Below are 19254 nucleotides of genomic sequence, written 5' to 3' on the forward strand. Positions count from 1 at the left end.
CCCGCTGCCATAAAGCGCTCCTGGCAGCGTCGCAAAACGAAGCTGCGAGTGCCTAGGTGGGCACCGGCAGCAGTACCCGTCCTTTGCCCTGACTGTCGCAAGAGCGTCCGTGCCTGGCGGCGGCCGCCCGCTGCCGGCGAATGGGGGGCGATGCAAGATGGCGGCACTACCTGAGGAGCCGGCGGAGGTGGTGGCGGTAAAGCCGGACCCTGAGGCGGTGACGCCGCCGCAACCCCCTGCTGCTCCTCCAGCCGCCGCCGCCGCGGCTCCCGCCGCTCCCCCGGCCGCGGCGGCGGAGGGGGAGACGGCGGGGGGCGGTGGGGAGGCGGCGCCCCCTAAGCCTGCGGCACCGGGCCCGGCCGCCTCCCCGGCGGCGCTGGACCGGCAGACGCTCGTGGCCGTGTTGCAGTTCCTGCGGCGCAGCAACCTCCGCGAGTCCGAGGAGATCCTGCGCCGCGAGGCCCGCCTGCTCGGCGACGACCTCGGCACCGCTGCCCTCAGCCCCGCCGGCGGCGCGCTTCTGGGAGCCCCGGGCGGCGATGCGGACTCAGCCGCCGGCGAGGCGCTGCTCAGCCGGGTCACCGCCGCTGCCGCCATCGCGATAGGAGGCAGCGTCGCCACTGTCGCCTCTTCCAGCCCCGGGGTATCGGCGGCCGCCGCTGTGCCTCCGGGAAAAGGTGAGGCCCGCGCGGGGGCTGCGGGGTCGCTGCCCGGGGCGGGAGGCCGCTCCGCCGCCCCCCGGCGGGACCCTTGGGGACTGGGAGGGTTCTCCGTGATGCTGGGGCACAAGGGTCGGTGTCAGGTCGTGCCTACCTTGGGGTGGCCTTCCCTGGGGCGGGAGGCGAGAGTCTACCCCGGCTTTCTGGGGGCGCCCCTGGATGTGTCATTACCCCATAGGACTCGGAAAGCGATCGGGATTTCCTGAGGGTTCCTCCCTGGAGCAAGGGACCAAGCACAGGATATCCGTCCTATTTGCAGGGAGTGTTGTCAAAGTAGAGAGGTGCTTCGTCTTGTATTTGTGTCCCATCTCGACTAACAGTGTATCAGGAGGATGAAAGTTTCCTTTGTAGTTAGAGATGATGGTCCAAGATGTGGCTGCAGGGATCAGAATGAGGACCTGATGTACAGGCTGCATAGGATACTTGTAGATGAGGCTTTATACATTTCTGGATCATGTCATTGGGTACTTGAGATAACTGGAGTTGAAGTATTTTTAATCAAAGTGTTCTGAGGGGCAGCTTTACAGAACAGTATAATGGAATTTCAGGAATGGATATGTCTGAGTTCTAGTGAATGTGTAGTATAAAGTCAGCTTGTTCCTGGTATCACCTGTTTTTACATGGAAGACAAAACAATGAAAATGTTTAATGACTGCTATAGAGAACAGAGGTCTCACAGTGTTAGCAAGTGACAAGAAGTCACTCTTCTGTAATGATTGTGTAGTGGTCTTGGTGAATTGTTCACGTGATGAACTTAATTTGCTTGTTTACTGGAAGTGAAATAATTATAGTGGGTATATCTTACAGGCGTAGAAAGATTTGACAGTTTCTAGCCTTAGCAGTAAAGATAACTGCTTTTGGTGATGTTAGTGGCTTCTTCCTTTAGACTTATAATCCTAGCTGAATTAGATACTATGTTAAATACCTTATAGGCAACTGTTGGCAGGGAAAGCGCAAAAAATGGCTGAAGGTGCTAGGAGAATTGGCTGCTGGAGTATAATGTGCTACCATTCTCTCACTTGTATTGTTTAAACTTTATGCTGAACAAGCCCAAGATTTACTGTCATGTTTTGATTGGAGCACCTCACCTTACCAGTGGAGTTGTTAGCCACCATGTATTTGCTAGCTCTTTCAGGCTGTCTTACAAGCTCTTGTTATATGCTTTTGCAGTTGGAGGAGGCATTGTTGTGGAAGATCAGCCAGATGTGAGTGCAGTATTGTCTGCCTACAATCAACAGGGGGACCCAACACTGTATGAGGAGTACTACAGTGGATTAAAACACTTCATTGAGTGTTCCCTGGACTGTCATCGGGCGGAACTGTCTCAGCTGTTTTATCCTCTCTTTGTGCACATGTACTTGGAATTGGTCTACAATCAACATGAGAGTGAAGCAAAGTCTTTTTTTGAAAGGTAATTTATTTTCATTTGTGCATTTGCATTACTTTGTTTGCTACTTTAATTAAATCTGTAAGTTATAGTAGCATAGGCGCTTATATATATATGTGTGTGTACATATTTTTCTCCTCTACTGTTGAAGAGATTTGGAATCTGAAGTAATAGTGCCATGGATTACTGTAACAGTTATTAAATTCTTTTCCAGTCTCCAATGTTAGAAAGATGTGCAAACTGCATGCTTTTGAACTGTCCACGTGCAGATTTTGAACTACCTTTATTGTGAGCTGGTCGACTCCTTGCTGCAAAGTATCAATGAAGAGATGCTGCTTCTTTAGGGAAAGGTTGTGGGGTCATTTTTTAGCACTGGAAAACTGCACAGGGATGCCAAAGTAGCGTATGCTATAAGTATTTGCTAACGTCATGGCATGTATATTGAAATTCTTAAAATAAAATTAAAGGAATTAATTGAAGGCTAATTGCAATTTTCTGTGCTCTTGCTATGTTTCACTTCTCTATCTCTTGAGCAAGATAAATTTAATTTGTTTAAGTTCACACCAATTACAAAATATTTCGATCCAGTAGGATAACTTTGTCTCCCTCCAATATGGTCAGCAAAAACGGTTCAGTAAATAGTTAAGATGTTCCTTGCCACAACTATTTTATAACACAGTTTGAGTAAAAACAGAAATCTCTAGATATGTTAGCTCTTAGATAATGCAAGTGGAGAGTGAGAAACATATTCACTGTGAAATGTGCATATTCATATAATAAATCAGATATAAATACATCCAAGTAGTCTTGTGTAATAAAAATGCCCTGTACTTTCTGATAACACAAATTAGTTTCATTTCTGTAATTAAACATGTTAATGTAACTATTTACTTCAGACGAGAACCCTTTGGGTGTATGAAATTCTGTGAGGTTCCATTTGTGTGTTCGGTTTTTAACTGTTGTTAAAACAGTTGTTAACTGTTGTTCTTACCATACACAGTAAGTCACTGGTGTATCTTCCCCAGGATGAAATTTATTTCAGCAGAAAAATAATCCCATATGTAGTCAGTAGCTTCCAAAAAGTCCTTACATATGTGTTTCTGTTGAAGTCATGTAAATAAGTCTGCACTTAGGAGCTAATGTTTTTGTAATAAATCTCTTATCTTAAATTGTTTCAATAGATTTCATGGGGATCAGGAGTGCTATTACCAGGATGACCTGCGTGTATTGTCTAGCTTAACCAAAAAAGAACATATGAAAGGTAACGAGACCATGCTGGATTTCCGAACAAGCAAGTTTGTGCTGCGTATTTCCCGTGACTCTTACCAACTCTTGAAGAGGCATCTTCAGGAAAAGCAGAACAACCAGATCTGGAACATTGTTCAGGAACATCTTTACATTGATATCTTTGATGGAATGCCTCGCAGTAAACAACAGATAGATGCTATGGTTGGAAGCTTGGCTGGGGAGGCAAAACGAGAGGCTAATAAAGCAAAGGTAGGAGGGAAAGATTGTTAAACTCTTATAACTGAACCATCCTCCCTAGTTTTTCAGGGAGATGCCTTAGTATAGACTGACAATTGTCACTTGAGGTCTTAAAAGACAGCATGAACAGAACAAAGGAAGAGAACTATACAAATAGTTGTTGGCAGGAGTAGAGAGATCAAGATGTGTCACTGTCTGGTAGAAGAAACTGCTGAACCCCTTTGAGAGACAACCTTGTGTTCAGCCCACTGAACTAAATTTAAACTAATTCCTGAATCACTCTGTGGTTTTAAAATGGACACCTGACCATTTGGCTTCCTCTTTTGTACAACAGATGTGATTCTTACTTGATGCCAGTTGTTACTGCAAGGGCTATTTGTGTAGGTCTTGACAGGGTAATAGCACAGTACTGTACAGATCAATTATGTAAGCTGTAGGAATTCTGCTTTAAGGAAGGGCTAAGAGATGGTGGGAGAACTTACAGTTGTCCAGATCAGTTGCTGGGTAAAACAGCAGAACATGTACTACGTTTGTTATGGCCTAACTAGTAATGTATGCAGAAATACTAAATGTAGCAGTTTTAAAGGGGCAGCTCTATTGCTTGGACTAATACATTGAAAAGTTTCCATTAAAAAAATTAGTTTTCAGTAAAAACAGCAATTACTGTTTTGTATGTTTTATTGGCTTGCAGGTTTTCTTTGGCTTATTGAAAGAACCAGAGTTTGATGTGCCTTTGGATGATGAAGATGAAGAAGGAGAAAATGAGGAAGGAAAGCCAAAGAAGAAAAAACCTAAAAAAGATAGCGTAGGGTCAAAAAGTAAAAAACAAGACCCTAATGCTCCTCCTCAAAACAGGTACCAAGAGAACGATGTGTTAAATCCAGTCTTGTTATGCCAAATCTGCATTGCTGTTCACATAATGTTTTTAGCTCTTTGGCCATTTCAACTATACACAGCTTTAGCCGTAAGACTTCTAAGGGAGGTAATGGAAAGCTTAGCATATAACCCTCTGTCTTTGCCCTTCAAGTCAATCTAGATTTCCCTTGACGAAATTTTACTCAGTTACCCACTAATCTTTTCAGGTCATACTCAGTTATTTATCTTGTTCTACTGCCTATCTGAAATTCTTAAAGCTACTGGCTCTTATCAGTTAATCTTTCACATAGTCTTTCATTTTTTTCTAATTCGTATTCGTATATTGAGGTATAGGGTTGTATGTGAATGTTTCGCTTTGTTTAGATTAACAATACGGAAGGTGCTTTCAGTTCATAAAAATATGTGCTGCTTGTAGAATTCCTCTGCCTGAACTGAAAGACTCTGACAAGCTGGATAAAGTAATGAATATGAAGGAAGCTGCAAGGCGTGTGCGTCTTGGCCCAGAGTGCCTGCCCTCCATCTGTTTCTACACGTTCCTTAATGCTTACCAGGTTGGTAAAAGAAGAGTTTGGGTAATGTGGAAAAGGGAATCAACATTATAAACATAACTTTTAAATAAAGAAAGAAGACTTAACAAAGTTGTCAAGGGTTATTGGAGTATTTGGAATAAGTGTTGCAAATTTGGTGTTCTAAAATCTCCAAAATTCTCTTTAAAGACTCCTTAAACTATTTAATTTCCATGTTCTTTTGTTTTGTTCTGATTTTGCCATAATTCCTTCTTTTGTTTTCCTGGGGGGACCTAAGTGTATTCTACAGAATACAGTAGATGTTTTACACTAAAATACTGTAAAACAGTACTGTTTTGTTGTGATCAACTGTGCTTCATTCATATAGCTTTATTTTTAATGCTGCAAGAATTTATGTGTGCTTATGTCTATCCTAGATACCCTCATTTTTGTAAATAAGTTGAGTTAATTTTCATATTAGTACTTAGGATTTTGTAATATTTGAAATGCATCACGAAAGATACAAACAGTAAAAATGGATATTTTGTGCACAGGGTCTGACTGCAGTGGATATTACAGATGACTCTAGCATGATTGTAGGAGGCTTTGCTGACTCTACTGTCAGAGTGTGGTCCGTGACTCCCAAAAAACTACGTAGTGTGAAAACAGCAGCAGGTAATTAAGACAGTAACACTTAGTATGAGCATGCATTACTTGTGACAGCTGTGTTTTGTGTGAACAGGAGAGTTGTCTTCAGCAGTTAGATGCTTTCACTGTGATAAAACAGTATGTGCACAGATGTATGATTGCATCTTATATACTACCACTAGAAACATTTTCAAAGGAATTAAAAATCTGGTTGTGTACACCTGCTGTGAGGTGGTCGGTGCATGGAGCTTGGAACTAGCCGTAACTAGTGTGGAACTAGCCATCTTGCTTCTTAACTGGATGGTAACTGTAGGGTGTAGTAGACAGTCAGGTTTAGGTTATCTAGGGGAGAGACTAGAGGTATCCTGGGGGAAATGGTAGGAGGGAACTCTGAGGAGGATGGAGCAAAACGTCCTGTAGCTCAATACCTACGCAAATTTATGGAAACCAGGCTTCTTTAATTCTGCTGTTCATGTAACAGTGCATTGTAGTTGAAGCTAAATACCATGCAAACGTTTCTTAATCCGGATATTTAACTGAGATGTGGTCATGATGTTCAGCAAACAGTAGCCTACAGACTAAAAGTTATTTTAAGTTGTGTGTAGTATGCAGCTGTCAAAACATGCCTGAAAAGCATGTTTGTGGCATATTAACTTCCTGGGAAAAGGTGTGAAAATTTGACGTCTCTATCAAGAAGATTTTATTGTGTTTGGAGGCTGAACAATATACGTATGAAAAATAACACCTCAGAATTAATTTATTTTAGCTCTTAGTGAAGACTTAAGAAAGAGTCATTATTTGTGTAAAGCATTATTTTTACCTTTTACAATGGTAAAAATATTTTAAATGCCATTGTATATTTCAAACTAACCAACTCCGGGGTACTTTGTCATGTTCACACCATACTTGCCTCTTTTAGACAGAATATTTATTTTCCTGTTCATGGCATTTATCTTTGAACTGACAGTTGTTATAATACATGAACTTTGAAATATTGCAGACCTCAGTCTCATTGACAAAGAATCAGATGATGTCTTGGAGAGGATCATGGATGAGAAAACAGCAAGTGAGTTGAAGATTTTATATGGTCACAGTGGACCTGTCTATGGCACCAGCTTCAGTCCTGATAGGTAAAATAAGTTTACAGGCTAACTAGTTTGCTTGTCTTGAGTCAATTGTATGCTACTGAATGCAAACATGTTCTTAATGCATCTTTTTCCAGAAAGCTAACACAATTCTTGTTTATGCGGCTTACAAGAAACTATGTGAAAGTTCTAATTATGCTTAGGGTGTTGGGCACTGTAAGGTATTACTGAAATCAACTGGAGCAGAGGAAGTCAGTAGCTTTTTTGAGGTTCAGGACTTAGATGGCAAAATAGACCATCTTTTTTGCAAACTGTGGTTTAGGCTGGGTTTCAACTAACTGAATTGTAGAGAGGAAAAACACTGCAGCATTGATTTTACTTCTAGTACTGCAAAACATAAAACCAGGCTGAGTACCATATCGTTGCACTTGAAGTTTCTCATATTCTACTGAGACTTTATTTTCAAAATGTGTGGAATAATATCTTTAAAATAAGAGATTTAAAACCATTAGGTAATTATGAGAGTCTGGACAGTAGGAGGGAGGTTTAAATACATAAAGTTTAGCTTTTGCATGTGTCTAGTCAGGAAACAACCATCACAGAAACACATCTGAGAAGTAAACTTTGTGTGGACCATAAATGTAGAGTCTATAATTATGAATTGAGAATGTGAACATGGTATGAATTCTCTTTCAGGGAATCATGAAATTTTGTTTAGAGTTATATTAAAAGATTTTTTTTTTTTTTTAAGTAACATAGTACAGCAGTTTACTAGTGATTTTTTCATATAACTGGAATTCCTGAGTAAAGACCAGCTCAGTGTCATCAGAATTAGCCACCAGCATCCAATTGTCTCTTTTTTTGCATAAGGGCCTAGGACTGGATTCTGCTTGAATTGGTCATTGTCGCTTACCCCACCAAAATGCTGATTTACATATGACACGCTGAACAGATGCTGTTCAGTGGACAGTTTTTCTTACCATAGACATCTCACAGTGTTTATGCAATGGTTATACAGTCCATGTGCAAGTTTGGTATGTAATATGCTATACTTTCTCCTGTGACAGGAACTATCTGTTGTCCTGTTCTGAGGATGGCACTGTCAGATTGTGGAGTCTCCAAACATTCACATGTTTGGTGGGATATAAAGGACACAACTATCCAGTATGGGATACACAATTCTCTCCTTATGGTTATTACTTTGTGTCAGGGGGACACGACAGAGTGGCTCGGTAAGAAACTGGATGGTTTTTTTACTTGTCTGGGTCAGTTTGTGGTGGATTAACCCTGGCAGTGATTAGCTGATACACTCTAGCCTACTCTATTACTGGAGATAAATTTTATTTCATGTCAATTAAAATACTGAACAAATATTTTAATGTAGTTTGTGATTTTTTTTCTTCTTCTTTCTTTTCAACACACATCAGATTATGTGATGACTACAGAGATGGTGTCCTCTTACGTGACCATCTGCTTATAAGTATTCTCTTCCAGTTGTTAAACAACTTGACAGAATATTCTTTTTCTCCCTTCTGAAAAGTATTCTTTTCCAAAACAGATCCTGCTAATTCAATAAACTGACCAGTAAGAAACCACTACATAATTACTTCCTTCTATTCCACATTGTGCAACAGATACTGAACTTCATTAGGGTTCTTTCTTATCAATAAAGCTTTTATTTTCAGTCTGTGGGCAACGGATCACTACCAGCCTTTACGGATATTTGCTGGCCATCTTGCTGATGTGACATGTACCCGATTTCATCCAAACTCTAACTATATTGCCACGGGCTCAGCAGACAGGACTGTACGGCTCTGGGATGTTTTGAATGGGAATTGTGTAAGAATATTCACTGGACATAAGGTAAAGGCATATGTATCACTCACAGTGTGAAAGTGATTTTATTTCTGTGTTGGGATTCTGAAGAGTAGTGTTCAGAACGAATATGGCTTGACTGACTGAATGTGAGTAGACTTAATTAACTTGTTTGGTCCCTCCCCCAAATGTCTGTTTTAGGGACCAATTCATTCATTGGCATTTTCTCCCAATGGACGATTCCTGGCTACTGGAGCAACAGATGGAAGGGTGCTGCTCTGGGATATTGGACATGGATTGATGGTTGGAGAATTGAAAGGGCACACTGACACTATCTATGCACTCAGATTCAGTAGAGATGGGGAGATCTTAGCATCAGGTAAAATTCACTGGAAACTGTGATGTTTCTGTTGCATTCTGTAAGTCTGAAAGGAATGATATAATCGGTTCCTTAAATCGAGGAAGACAAAGTAGAATCACTTGCTTAGGTGAGTACTTCACTGGACTGCGAAGTATGATCCCTCACTATTCCAGGAACTGAAGGAAAGGTGTTATGCAGTTAGATGATAGTGAAGGTTGGGATCTTTGTACAGTGTTGGGGGTGGAATCTGAAGTTAGAAGTAACTCCAGGGTGGACAACAAGTGGCTGGACTAGAGAGGAATTAACAGAAAAGAAGAAGAGTTATCCTCACCCTTACTGTTTCTTCATGATTCTTAGATCTTAAATCTTAGGTCAATCTTCTTAGATTTTTCATATAGAAGTGTGCGTGTAATATTAACAGTCGGATCTATGAGCAGCAGAACTTGTGAAGCCTGCTTGTTTTTCCTGCCTGTCCGCATGGATTTTCTGGTGTTTAATATAGCAGAGCTCCTTTGCCAGTTTTCCCTTCATGGAGGTACAAAGTTTTGTCTCTCCATGTTTAGTGAACTGTTTTCCTAAAATGGGTAGGAATTTAATGAATTGGAAACTTGTTCTGTTCTGTCAGCTGGTTGAAATTAGCCAACAAGTTCAAGTTACTGACGGAAGAAACAATGGACAGATGCTCTAATTACATCAGGGTGATTTCCTCATGAAACCAGGCTAGGAATATTATAGATTTATTTAGTAGTATGTTCCTAAATGCAGTGCAGTGAGAATCCGCAGTGAGACACTACTGCAGGAGTGAAGGCTAACAAACAGGGTACAGGTTTGATTCAGCCTGCAGGGTGGTTACTTCAATTTCTCTACCAATGGTCCAGTGAAAGCACGGCCCACTGGGCCTGCACAATTCTGCTGTCTTCCCTGTATCGAACAGTGAAACTGTTATTATGTGACTCACAATCATAAACATTTCCTAAAATTGGCATCTAGCCCACAGGATGGTCCTGCTCTTTCAGTGCTAGGTGGTAGAATCTAAACACAAGTGTTTTAAGAGAGTAGTTCTTTGTGCTTTATTCACAGGGCATTCAGCTTAGATTACAGGAAAACTGAAGTCCTGGTTGCTTTTATGTGTGCATTCAATATGTTAGAGGCTTGTTCAAATCTGTTTCCTTGTGGGATGAAAGCATAAGTCTACAGTTAATGAGCAAACTTTACTTTTTGGGCTTTACTTTCTGTTAACTTGTTCCCTAGTAACTTTTTTATATACCTGTTTTATTAATAAAAGACTTTAAACTGTTGTTCTTTTTAGGTTCAATGGATAACACAGTTCGTCTGTGGGATGCTGTGAAAGCATTTGAAGATTTAGAAACCGATGACTTTACTACAGCCACTGGACATATAAACTTGCCTGAAAACTCACAGGACTTGTTACTAGGTACATACATGACCAAATCAACCCCAGTTGTACACCTCCATTTTACACGCAGAAACTTGCTGCTGGCTGCAGGAGCCTACAGTTCGCAGTAAATCGGGAAGCTGTAAGACTGTCTGTGCCAAGTGATTGCAGTAGTGACCTCAGGATGTGAGATGAGGAGGAATGTCTTGTACAGGTGGACCTGTTCTGTTGCAGGGAAAATGAAACTATGTAAACTAATGCGAGCAGTTCTATTTCATATTTATCCACAGTTTGGAAATGCTGGAGATTGACGAGACATCATGGCTGTAAAAGAAGGAATTGTTCATGGTGCTTTTGATAAATATATATATGTATATGAAAATGTCTGTCTCTTCTCAGAGATGGTATTGAGCTCTGCTGAAACTTGTGGAAAGTTAACAGCCTTGGTATGTGTTCTCAGATGATTTTTTTAAAGCACTTAATTTATGGTTAGCAAATGTTTAATCTGTCTCAAACACAAGTAAAAACTCTTCAGTTTCAGAAAAGAAAGATTGTAGTTTAACTCACTGTAGCCTGGGCTGGGCAACAGGTATGGTGAGAGTATCACAGCAACAAATAGGGTATTGGAAGAGTAGGTCCAACAGACTTGTGGGGAACTGCCGCCAAGTTACACGTCTGGGGTTTATGTATCGAAGTACTGAGTCCTGAAAAGATTTCAACCTCCTGTGCTCTTTTGAGGTATCAGAAATGCAGATCTTCTTATTTGGGAGCCAATGCTGTAAGTGTGAAAAGCAACCAGAAGTGCAATGTGAACTTTATTTACTTTCATACTTTATTGTATGAAAAAAAAAAGGGGGGGGGGGGAACACGACACACAGATACACTGAGGCACAACTGAAATACCCATTATTAGAAACAGGGACTTAAACTCTTATGTTGCATTAGATCTAAAAGAATTTTAAAAACCTGCATTCTTTCTGCATGAGGTTTAATATATTAAAACCTAAAACTAGCCAAGAAATTGAAACATTATTGCAGAGTAAAAGGATTAATCAGTCCTAAGTGTATTTTAAGCTGGCCTTTCAAAGGCAAACTAATCTGCTGCAGTGCCAATTTCTACCTACAAAAACATTCTACCCCGGTAAGTCCTGGACATGATATAAACCTCAGTGCTTTGTTTCGGAGGAAGAGTAAAACATGCAAAACACTGGAAAGTAGCAACTTCCTTCTGGGTTTTTGAACAGAAACCACCACCACCAAAGGACAGGCCCAGTTTGGTGTGGTTTGGGTTTTTGCTTTGTTGTTCTGTTTGGTGACTTTTTGTTTTTAAATCTCTTACAAGCTGTATACAGGGAAGTCTGTTTTGTATTCCTCATTATTTTCCAGTAAGGGCTTGGACACTTGAATAATCTGCTGGCTCTCTAGTGAAAATAGAACCAAGATTTTTCTAAGGTAAGGTAAATGGAAAACTACCTCCCCTTTCATCCATTCTCTGACTCTTAACTCTTGGAGTAAAGGTATAGTACAAGCATTATATATCAAAATAAAGGGTGGAAAATTCATTAGGACGCTCACCTGGAAATTTTCTTTAAAGAGAAAAGGTTAAAACTAAATTATTATATTTTTTGTGTTTGTGTAATGGTACCTCAACAAAATTTCCTAGCTCTCAGTATGACCAGTTGGATTTAAGTACAATTATGGTGAATCAAACAAAGCATGTACAGTTTTGACAGCTTAAAGAAAACACTGCCACATTCTGCCTTTGTATTTTGTACAGTTTTATACTTTTGATATTATAATAAATACTAAAACCACATAGTTTGTGTCTGTATGTTACAAGAAGGTATTTTCTTCCCTTGACAGCCGCAAGGGAAGCGAGAACAGTGCTTGTAACTCTGAGCACTCTACCAAAAGAACCAAAGTAATTCAGAAATGGTTGATGACTAGCCACTTCATGTAAATCTCATTCTAATGGTAGGTGATGGGTTCTAGCTAATTGCATCTATTACATTGTTAAAACAACCATTATGCATCTGGAAAGTTTTACATGGCAAAGGCCATTTATGCAAACAAACTCATAGGAGAGGAAGATGACTAGATTTATTCAGAAGGTCCAGCATGTACAAATGGCTTTAAGATACATGAACTACAGTGTGAGAACACAAAAGGCCTGTCATCCCTTTTTTTTTCCCCAGCAACCATGCTAGCTGTTTTCTTTCTGTCAGTTACCTCTGCAAGAGAGGCCAGTAACAGAAAAAGCTCAAATACTGTAATTTGATCAATCTATTTTGGGAGGTTTTTCATCAAAACCAAACCAGTTGTATGCAAAATATGGACAACTGAGGCAGAAGTTGTGATGTGAATTGTATTAATAATAGTGAAGAAGTCATGGTTTCCATGTAAGCTGCTAGCTTGGAATGCAGAAAATGAGAGCTACCAGGTAACTGCAAACCATGTGAGCTTACTGTTACCCACTATGACATGGAAGGTTAGAAATGCTTTGATCAGCTGTAAGCTTTGTGCCAGTATTATGGTCATGCTGCTAAGGTCTTTCCTAGGTTACTACCAGGTGCTCAGAATGCTTTAGGATGGCTTGTAACAGCAGAAGAGTTTAGTTAAGATGGTAATGACAGGAATCAGCTACTTCATCTCCACTACAGATAACTCTTTTTGACAGAGGGGAAAAAAAAAAGTGCCCCATTTATGCTTTTTTGGACCACTTCATATTTCCAGTAAAACAAGTAATTGTTTATATTTTATTAACCATAACAGGTCATCAGCTTGCATTACACTGACAGACTGGAGGTTCAGGCATGCCAGCAACCTGCCAAAAGAAGAGAGATCAGACATAGCAAGTCTTGCACAGTGGTACTAGTAACTAAGCATCCCCCTTCCCCAAGCCCAAACAATTCTAGTTATGAGCAGGCAAATTTCAGTACACCCAGGAAGAAATGACTGATGTCCCTTTAACATAGAACAATGATGCTCAAGCTCATTCTTTTCTACCCCTTTTTGCAGACTATGAGGTTTGGTTTTGCCCATAGGTTTTTTCAAAACACCATTTCAGTGGAATTTTGTATTTGAAAGTGACTCTAGAATTTTGGAACACTTGGTTGTTGCTATACAAGAACAAGTCCCATCATTTCTATATAGGCCTTGCATAATCAGGTGTGCAATACATACAATTCCATTGTATGGTGCTCCTTTACTATGTTCAGAGGAAGGTTTTAACAGACTGTATTAATCCCTGCTTGGAATTCTCTAATACAAATAAGAAATAAGTCCTCAAATATTACTTTATTGTTTCAATATCCTACAAAACAACAGTTACTCCTATTTTACAGCAAAAGGGCAGAACAGAAGCACCTAACAGTTGTAGGCAAAGCCTGATATACCTAGCTGCAACATCCTTCTATTCCTCCTTCCTTCCTTCCTCTTCCTCCCTGCATGCTGTCCCTAGTCCCATTTACCATGTCAGAAGAACAAAAAGAATACTGGTATCCCATACTTTCTGCATCTCCCTTTAACAACCTACATCATTCAGAATGCCCCCAAATACGCTGATGCTATAGTTTAGTTGAGGTTTAAAATGATAAAAACAAAGTTCACATGCCTGTGTTTCTACCTCCCTGAAATTATATTTTATTATTAGCAATTTGTCACTCTTTCTTCCTGGGCTGGCATTAGATCATTTTGGTCCTGGAAAAACACCACTTACTTACCATTTACTTATCTGCCACAGCAGGAGTTTTCTTTTTGGGTCTAAGCTTGAAATACAAGACGAGCATTGCAATGCCTGTGTATGTTGCTATTACATACTGGAAAACATAAAAGTTCAGTTTAGTTTCAGTCCAAAACCCCAAAAACACCATTATACTAAACTACAGAAGTTAATATACATAATACATACATTCCTCCTGCCTGTGATAGTATAGGAATTGAAGTACTTCTGAAATCCAGTGAACTGGTGTTGAGATCCTGAGTCATGGCCAGCCATGGTTGCTTGCCCTAACAGGCCATACAAGACAGTTAGTAAGTTTTACAGTCAGCTGGACAGGATCAATAGAAAAATCAAACTGATCTCTACGCTGAATTCAATACTTCCATTGTCAGCTATTCAATCTGTTTTTAGGACATTCAACAGACAGCAGATATACGTAAGGAGCAGGCATATTCAGAGTGAATGCATTCATTCATTCAAACTTAAACATGAAAAAATAGTCAGTATGATTTTGATGACAAAAGAAAAAATTCCTGAAAGCACTTATAAAGAAGAGACCTACCAGTCCTGCCTACACAACCATTCAATACAGGCAAATTTCTCCCAATTGTTCAGGAATCTGCAATACCTAAGAGAAATCTTCACTAGTTCAGCTAAGAAACAGCTTCTATTACATATCCAAAAAACTTGGTGACAAGATTCAGACTAGACCACTACTCTGTTTTGTCATTCAAAATGCCACTTTGCAACCTTTATGCCATAGTAGAGTGCAAGTGTTGTTAATAAGAATCGCCCTGCTCTCAGTTGCACATTTCTATTGCATCTTACTTGCCCACCCTACTATTCACAGATCTGACTAAAGCCATAACTTTTTTTTTTAGTTAGTTTTCAGCTAAATCCAAAAGTCACTTGAGTCAGCTACAAAGCCTTAGAAGTGCTTTCACAGGAACTAAAAAGCCACCAAGTATATGCGGGCACACTTTCTCATTTTGTCAGTCTGTGTATGGACCAAAGTTTCAGGTCTACCATAAGACGTTAATTAACAAAAGCCTGGCATAGCTACAGTAGCATACTTGCAGGCTCACTTAACGGTTGAGGTTGGCACTCTGGAAATTACGTAGTTCAACCCCAATCTGCTCAAAGCAGTGGCAGCTATAGCAGGTTTCTCAGGAACACATCCAGCCAGGTTTTGAATAGCTCCAGAGATGGAGACTCCACAACTGCTCTGGGGAACTTGTTTCAGTGTTAAACCTGAACACTGAACTTAGATCACCCTTATAATAAAAGGGCTCTTCTTTTTAATGTTAGAGACGTTGTTTATCTTGTAACGCACCTCAAAAGAAGCACGCATGCCACGTGGTTACCTACCAAATCAGGCAGATGCTGTAGCCACCAATACCCCAGAAAAGGGATACCAGAAACTGCTATAGCAGGTGCTATTTCATTAGCACAGCTCTTACACCAACCCACTCCAGTAATGTTACCTCTGGTGTATAATCAGGTAAGCGGGCCTGTAACTAGGTTGACTACAGAATAGCTAAAAATCTTACCGAAATAAACCCCCTTAACGTTTGCTGTGCATGACTCAAAGCCAAGGTCATCTTTTCTTATGCCTGACCAATGCAAAAGCCTGGAAAAGAGTTACCGCCTCCTTCCGAAGACAGCTCAGAGCCCAGGCATTACAACACAGGTTTTCCTTTTCGGAAAAGCCCGGTGCCCTTGCCAGGCGCGGCCTGCCCCGACGGCTGCCCTGGCACCGGGCGCTACCGGCTGCCGTGCTCGCCCCAGCCCCGCACATAACCCGGGCCCATCGCTCTGGCGCAGAAAGCCGCGACCCCGGCGTTCCCTCGTCTCAGCTCGCGTCGGGCGAGGAAAGGGAAGTGGCGACTCCAGGTACTGGGAGGGTAGCGACACCGCGGGTGAAGGTCGTGGGCGGCCCCGGGGGACAGCCGCGGCTCGGTGCCGCAAAGCACCACGCTCCCTCCCGACGGCACAGCCCTACAGGAGAGAAGGCGCGGCCAAGGGTCTGCGGCCGGGGCAGGCACCCTCCCCCACGGGCGCCCAGGGATACCTCAACCACCGCTGCCGTCCCGCCGCCGCGCTCTGCCCTTCGCCAACGCCCTCCCACAAAATGGCGGCTAACGAGCGCCGCGCGCAGCCACCACGGGCCGCAGAGATTGGCTACACCCGGAGGGAGTAGGTTCTCTCCGCCCCCTTCTTCTGGTTGGCTGAGAAGCAGCTCGCCACTTCCGCTTGCCCTTTGCCCCGTGCCCCTCATACTACTTCCGGGTGCCTCGCCGTGGTACCCGCGTGCGACGCCCTGTCTCGCTCCCCTTTCCCGGGCTTCCCCCTGGCAGCGGCCCAGGGCCTGGTAGCAGCGAGCGAGGGACCAGAGAGGAGGTAAGGCCCTTGCGGGCAGAGCTGCAGCCGTGCCTGGTTCACCTGCGTGGCGTGGCCTGTGCAGCCGGCTCAGTTACCGGCCGTGGGAGATGTTTCTGTTGCCTAGCGAGCCCTTTGATGAAGCGTGCCTTGTTGAACTTCAGTGTCATTATGTGCTTTAACATTTAACGGAGTTTTTTATGTCTAACAGACTACTTTAAATTTGACAACATACTGTTTCAGGGCTAATTTCTGTAGAAGTACTAGTGACTAAAGTAATAAATAGCATGTGAATTGTGACCTAATAAATAAGGTGTTGTTTACTGATTGAAACATAGTAAGGTTAAACGTATCTATTAAGTATATGTAGAGAGATACAGTTTATGCAAAGATGCATCAAATTATATTAACCTTTAAGGGTGGTATCCAAAAAGCAAAAAAGCAGACCAAACTTACTTAGTGTTTCGCTCACAACTTTCTCCGTGATGACTGAAGCTGGCAATTTCAGCTTGTTCACTGAATATAATCACAGAATCACTAGGTTGGAAAGGACCTTCAAGATCATCAAGTCCAACCATTAATCCAGTGCCACCATGTCCCCTAAACCATGTCCTGAAGCGCCACATCCACACGTTTTTTGAACACTTCCAGGGATGGCGACTCCACCACCTCCCTGGGCAGCCTGTTCCAATGCCTGACCACTCTATCAGTGAAGAAATTTTTCCTAATATCCAATCTAAACCTCCCCTGGTGCAACTTGAGGCCATTTTCTCTCGTCCTATTGCTGGTTACTTGGGAGAAGAGACCAGCGCCCTCGTCGCCACAACCCCCTTTCAGGTAGTTGTAGAGAGCGATAAGGTCTCCCCTCAGCCTCCTCTTCTCCAGACTAAACAACCCCAGTTCCCTCAGCCGCTCCTCATAAGACTTGTGCTCCAGCCCCCTCACCAGCTTCGTTGCCGTTCTCTGGACACGCTCCAGCACCTCAACATCCTTCTTGTAGTGAGGGGCCCAAAACTGAACACAGTATTCAAGGTGCGGCCTCACCAGTGCCGAGTACAGGGGCACGATCACTTCCCTACTCCTGCTGGCCACACTATTCCTGATACAGGCCAGGACGCTGTTGGCCTTCTTGGCCACCTGGGCGCACTGCTGGCTCATGTTCAGCCAGCTGTTAACCAGCACCCCCAGGTCCCTTTCCGCTGGGCTTCTCTCTAGCCACTCCTCCCCAAGCCTGTAGCATTGCATGGGGTTGTTGTGGCCGAAGTGCAGGACCTGGCACTTGGCCTTGTTAAACCTCATACAGTTGACCTCGGCCCATCGATCCAGCCTGTCCAGATCCCTCTGCAGAGCTCTCCTGCCCTCCAGCAGATCAACACTTCCACCCAGCTTGGTGTCATCTGCAAACTTACTGAGGAAGCACTCGATCCCCTCATCCAGATCATCTATAAAGATATTGAACAAGACCGGCCCCAGAACAGAGCCCTGGGGAACACCGCTTGTGACCGGCCGCCAGCCGGATTTAACACCGTTCACCACAACTCTCTGGGCTCGGCCATCCAGCCAGTTTCTCACCCAGCGAAGAATAAACCTGTCTAAGCCACAAGCCGCCAGTTTCTCCGGGAGAATGCTGTGGGAGACACTGTCAAAGGCTTTAGTGAAGTCCAGGTAGACAACGTACACAGCCTTTCCTTCATCCACTAGGCGGGTCACCTGGTCATAGAAGGAGATCAGGTTGGTCAAGCAGGACCTGCCTTTCATGAAGCCATGCTGGCTGGGCCTGATCTCTTGGTTGTCCTGCAGATGTCCTGTGAGCACTCTCAAGACTAACCGCTCCATAATCTTCCCTGGTACAGAGGTCAGGCTGACAGGCCTGTAGTTCCCAGGATCCTCCTTCTGGCCTTTCTTGTAGATGGGCGTCACATTGGCAAGCCTCCAGTCTTCTGGGACCTCCCCTGTTAACCAGGACTGCTGATAAATGATGGAGAGTGGCTTGGCAAGCTCCTCCATCAGCTCTCTCAGTACTCTTGGGTGGATCCCATCAGGCCCCATAGACTTGTGGGTGTCCAGGTGGTTTAGCATGTCCTTGACTGCTTCCTCCTGGAATATGAGGAGTACATTGTGCTCTCCATCCCCATCTTCCAGCTCAGGGGGTTGAATACCCTGCGGATACCTGGACTGGCTATTAAAGACTGAGGCAAAGAAGGCATTAAGTACCTCAGCCTTGTCCTCATCCTTGGAGACAATGTTCCCCGCCATATCCAGTAGGGGATGGAGATTCTCCTTGCCTCTCTTTTTGTTGTTAATATATTTATAAAAACATTTTTTATTATCCTTTACAACTGTAGCCAGACTGAGCTCTAGCTGGGCTTTTGCCTTTCTAATTTTGTCCCTGCTTGACCTAACGAGATCCTTGTACTCTTCGTGAGTTGCCTGCCCCTTCTTCCAGAGGTGATAAACTCTCCTCTTTTCCCTGAGTCCCAGCAAAATCTCCCTGTTCAGCCAGGCCGGTCGCCTTCCCCACCAGCTCTTCTTAGGGCACATGGGGACCATCTGCCCCTGCGCCTTTAGGATTTCCTTCTTGAAGACTGTCCAGCCTTCCTGGACCCCTTTGTCCTTCAGGACTGTCTCCCAAGGGACTCTCTCAACCAGTGACCTGAACAGGCCAAAGTCTGCCCTCCGGAAGTCCATGATAGCAGTTTTGCTGACCCCTCTCCTTACTTCACTCACAACCGAGATTTCTATCATGTCGTGGTCGCTAAGCCCGAGACAGCCTCCGACCACCACATCTCTCACCAGTCCTTCCCTGTTTGTAAACAGCAGGTCCAGTAAGGCACCTCCCCTGGTGGGCTCGCTCACCAGGTGCGTCAGGAAGTTAT

At 43.0% G+C, this 19254-nt stretch overlaps 2 protein-coding genes across 2 annotated transcripts; one reads left to right on the forward strand and one right to left on the reverse strand.

The window, feature by feature from the left end:
- Positions 1-157: 157 nt before the first annotated feature.
- Positions 158-10409, forward strand: TAF5 (TATA-box binding protein associated factor 5; the record flags this gene model as incomplete). The annotated part of the gene is made up of 11 exons (XM_082001895.1): positions 158-677; positions 1890-2130; positions 3288-3603; positions 4283-4446; positions 4883-5018; positions 5528-5648; positions 6622-6751; positions 7774-7938; positions 8392-8569; positions 8723-8900; positions 10192-10409. The coding sequence occupies 11 exons, from the start codon at positions 158-160 to the stop codon at positions 10407-10409; spliced, it is 2367 nt and encodes a 788-aa protein (XP_081858021.1).
- A 2670-nt stretch (positions 10410-13079) lies between these two features.
- On the reverse strand, positions 13080-14281 carry ATP5MK (ATP synthase membrane subunit k). Its single transcript, XM_082002066.1, has 3 exons — positions 14189-14281; positions 14001-14096; positions 13080-13102 (listed from the first exon to the last, which is right to left on the reverse strand). Exons 1-2 carry the CDS (start codon positions 14273-14275, stop codon positions 14004-14006), a joined length of 180 nt encoding a protein of 59 aa, XP_081858192.1. The 5' UTR covers positions 14276-14281; the 3' UTR covers positions 13080-13102; positions 14001-14003.
- Between the last annotated feature and the right edge of the window lie 4973 nt (positions 14282-19254).

This window comes from Phaethon aethereus (assembly GCF_964289735.1).
Source record: "Phaethon aethereus genome assembly, chromosome: 7".
NCBI classification, from domain to species: domain Eukaryota; kingdom Metazoa; phylum Chordata; class Aves; order Phaethontiformes; family Phaethontidae; genus Phaethon; species Phaethon aethereus.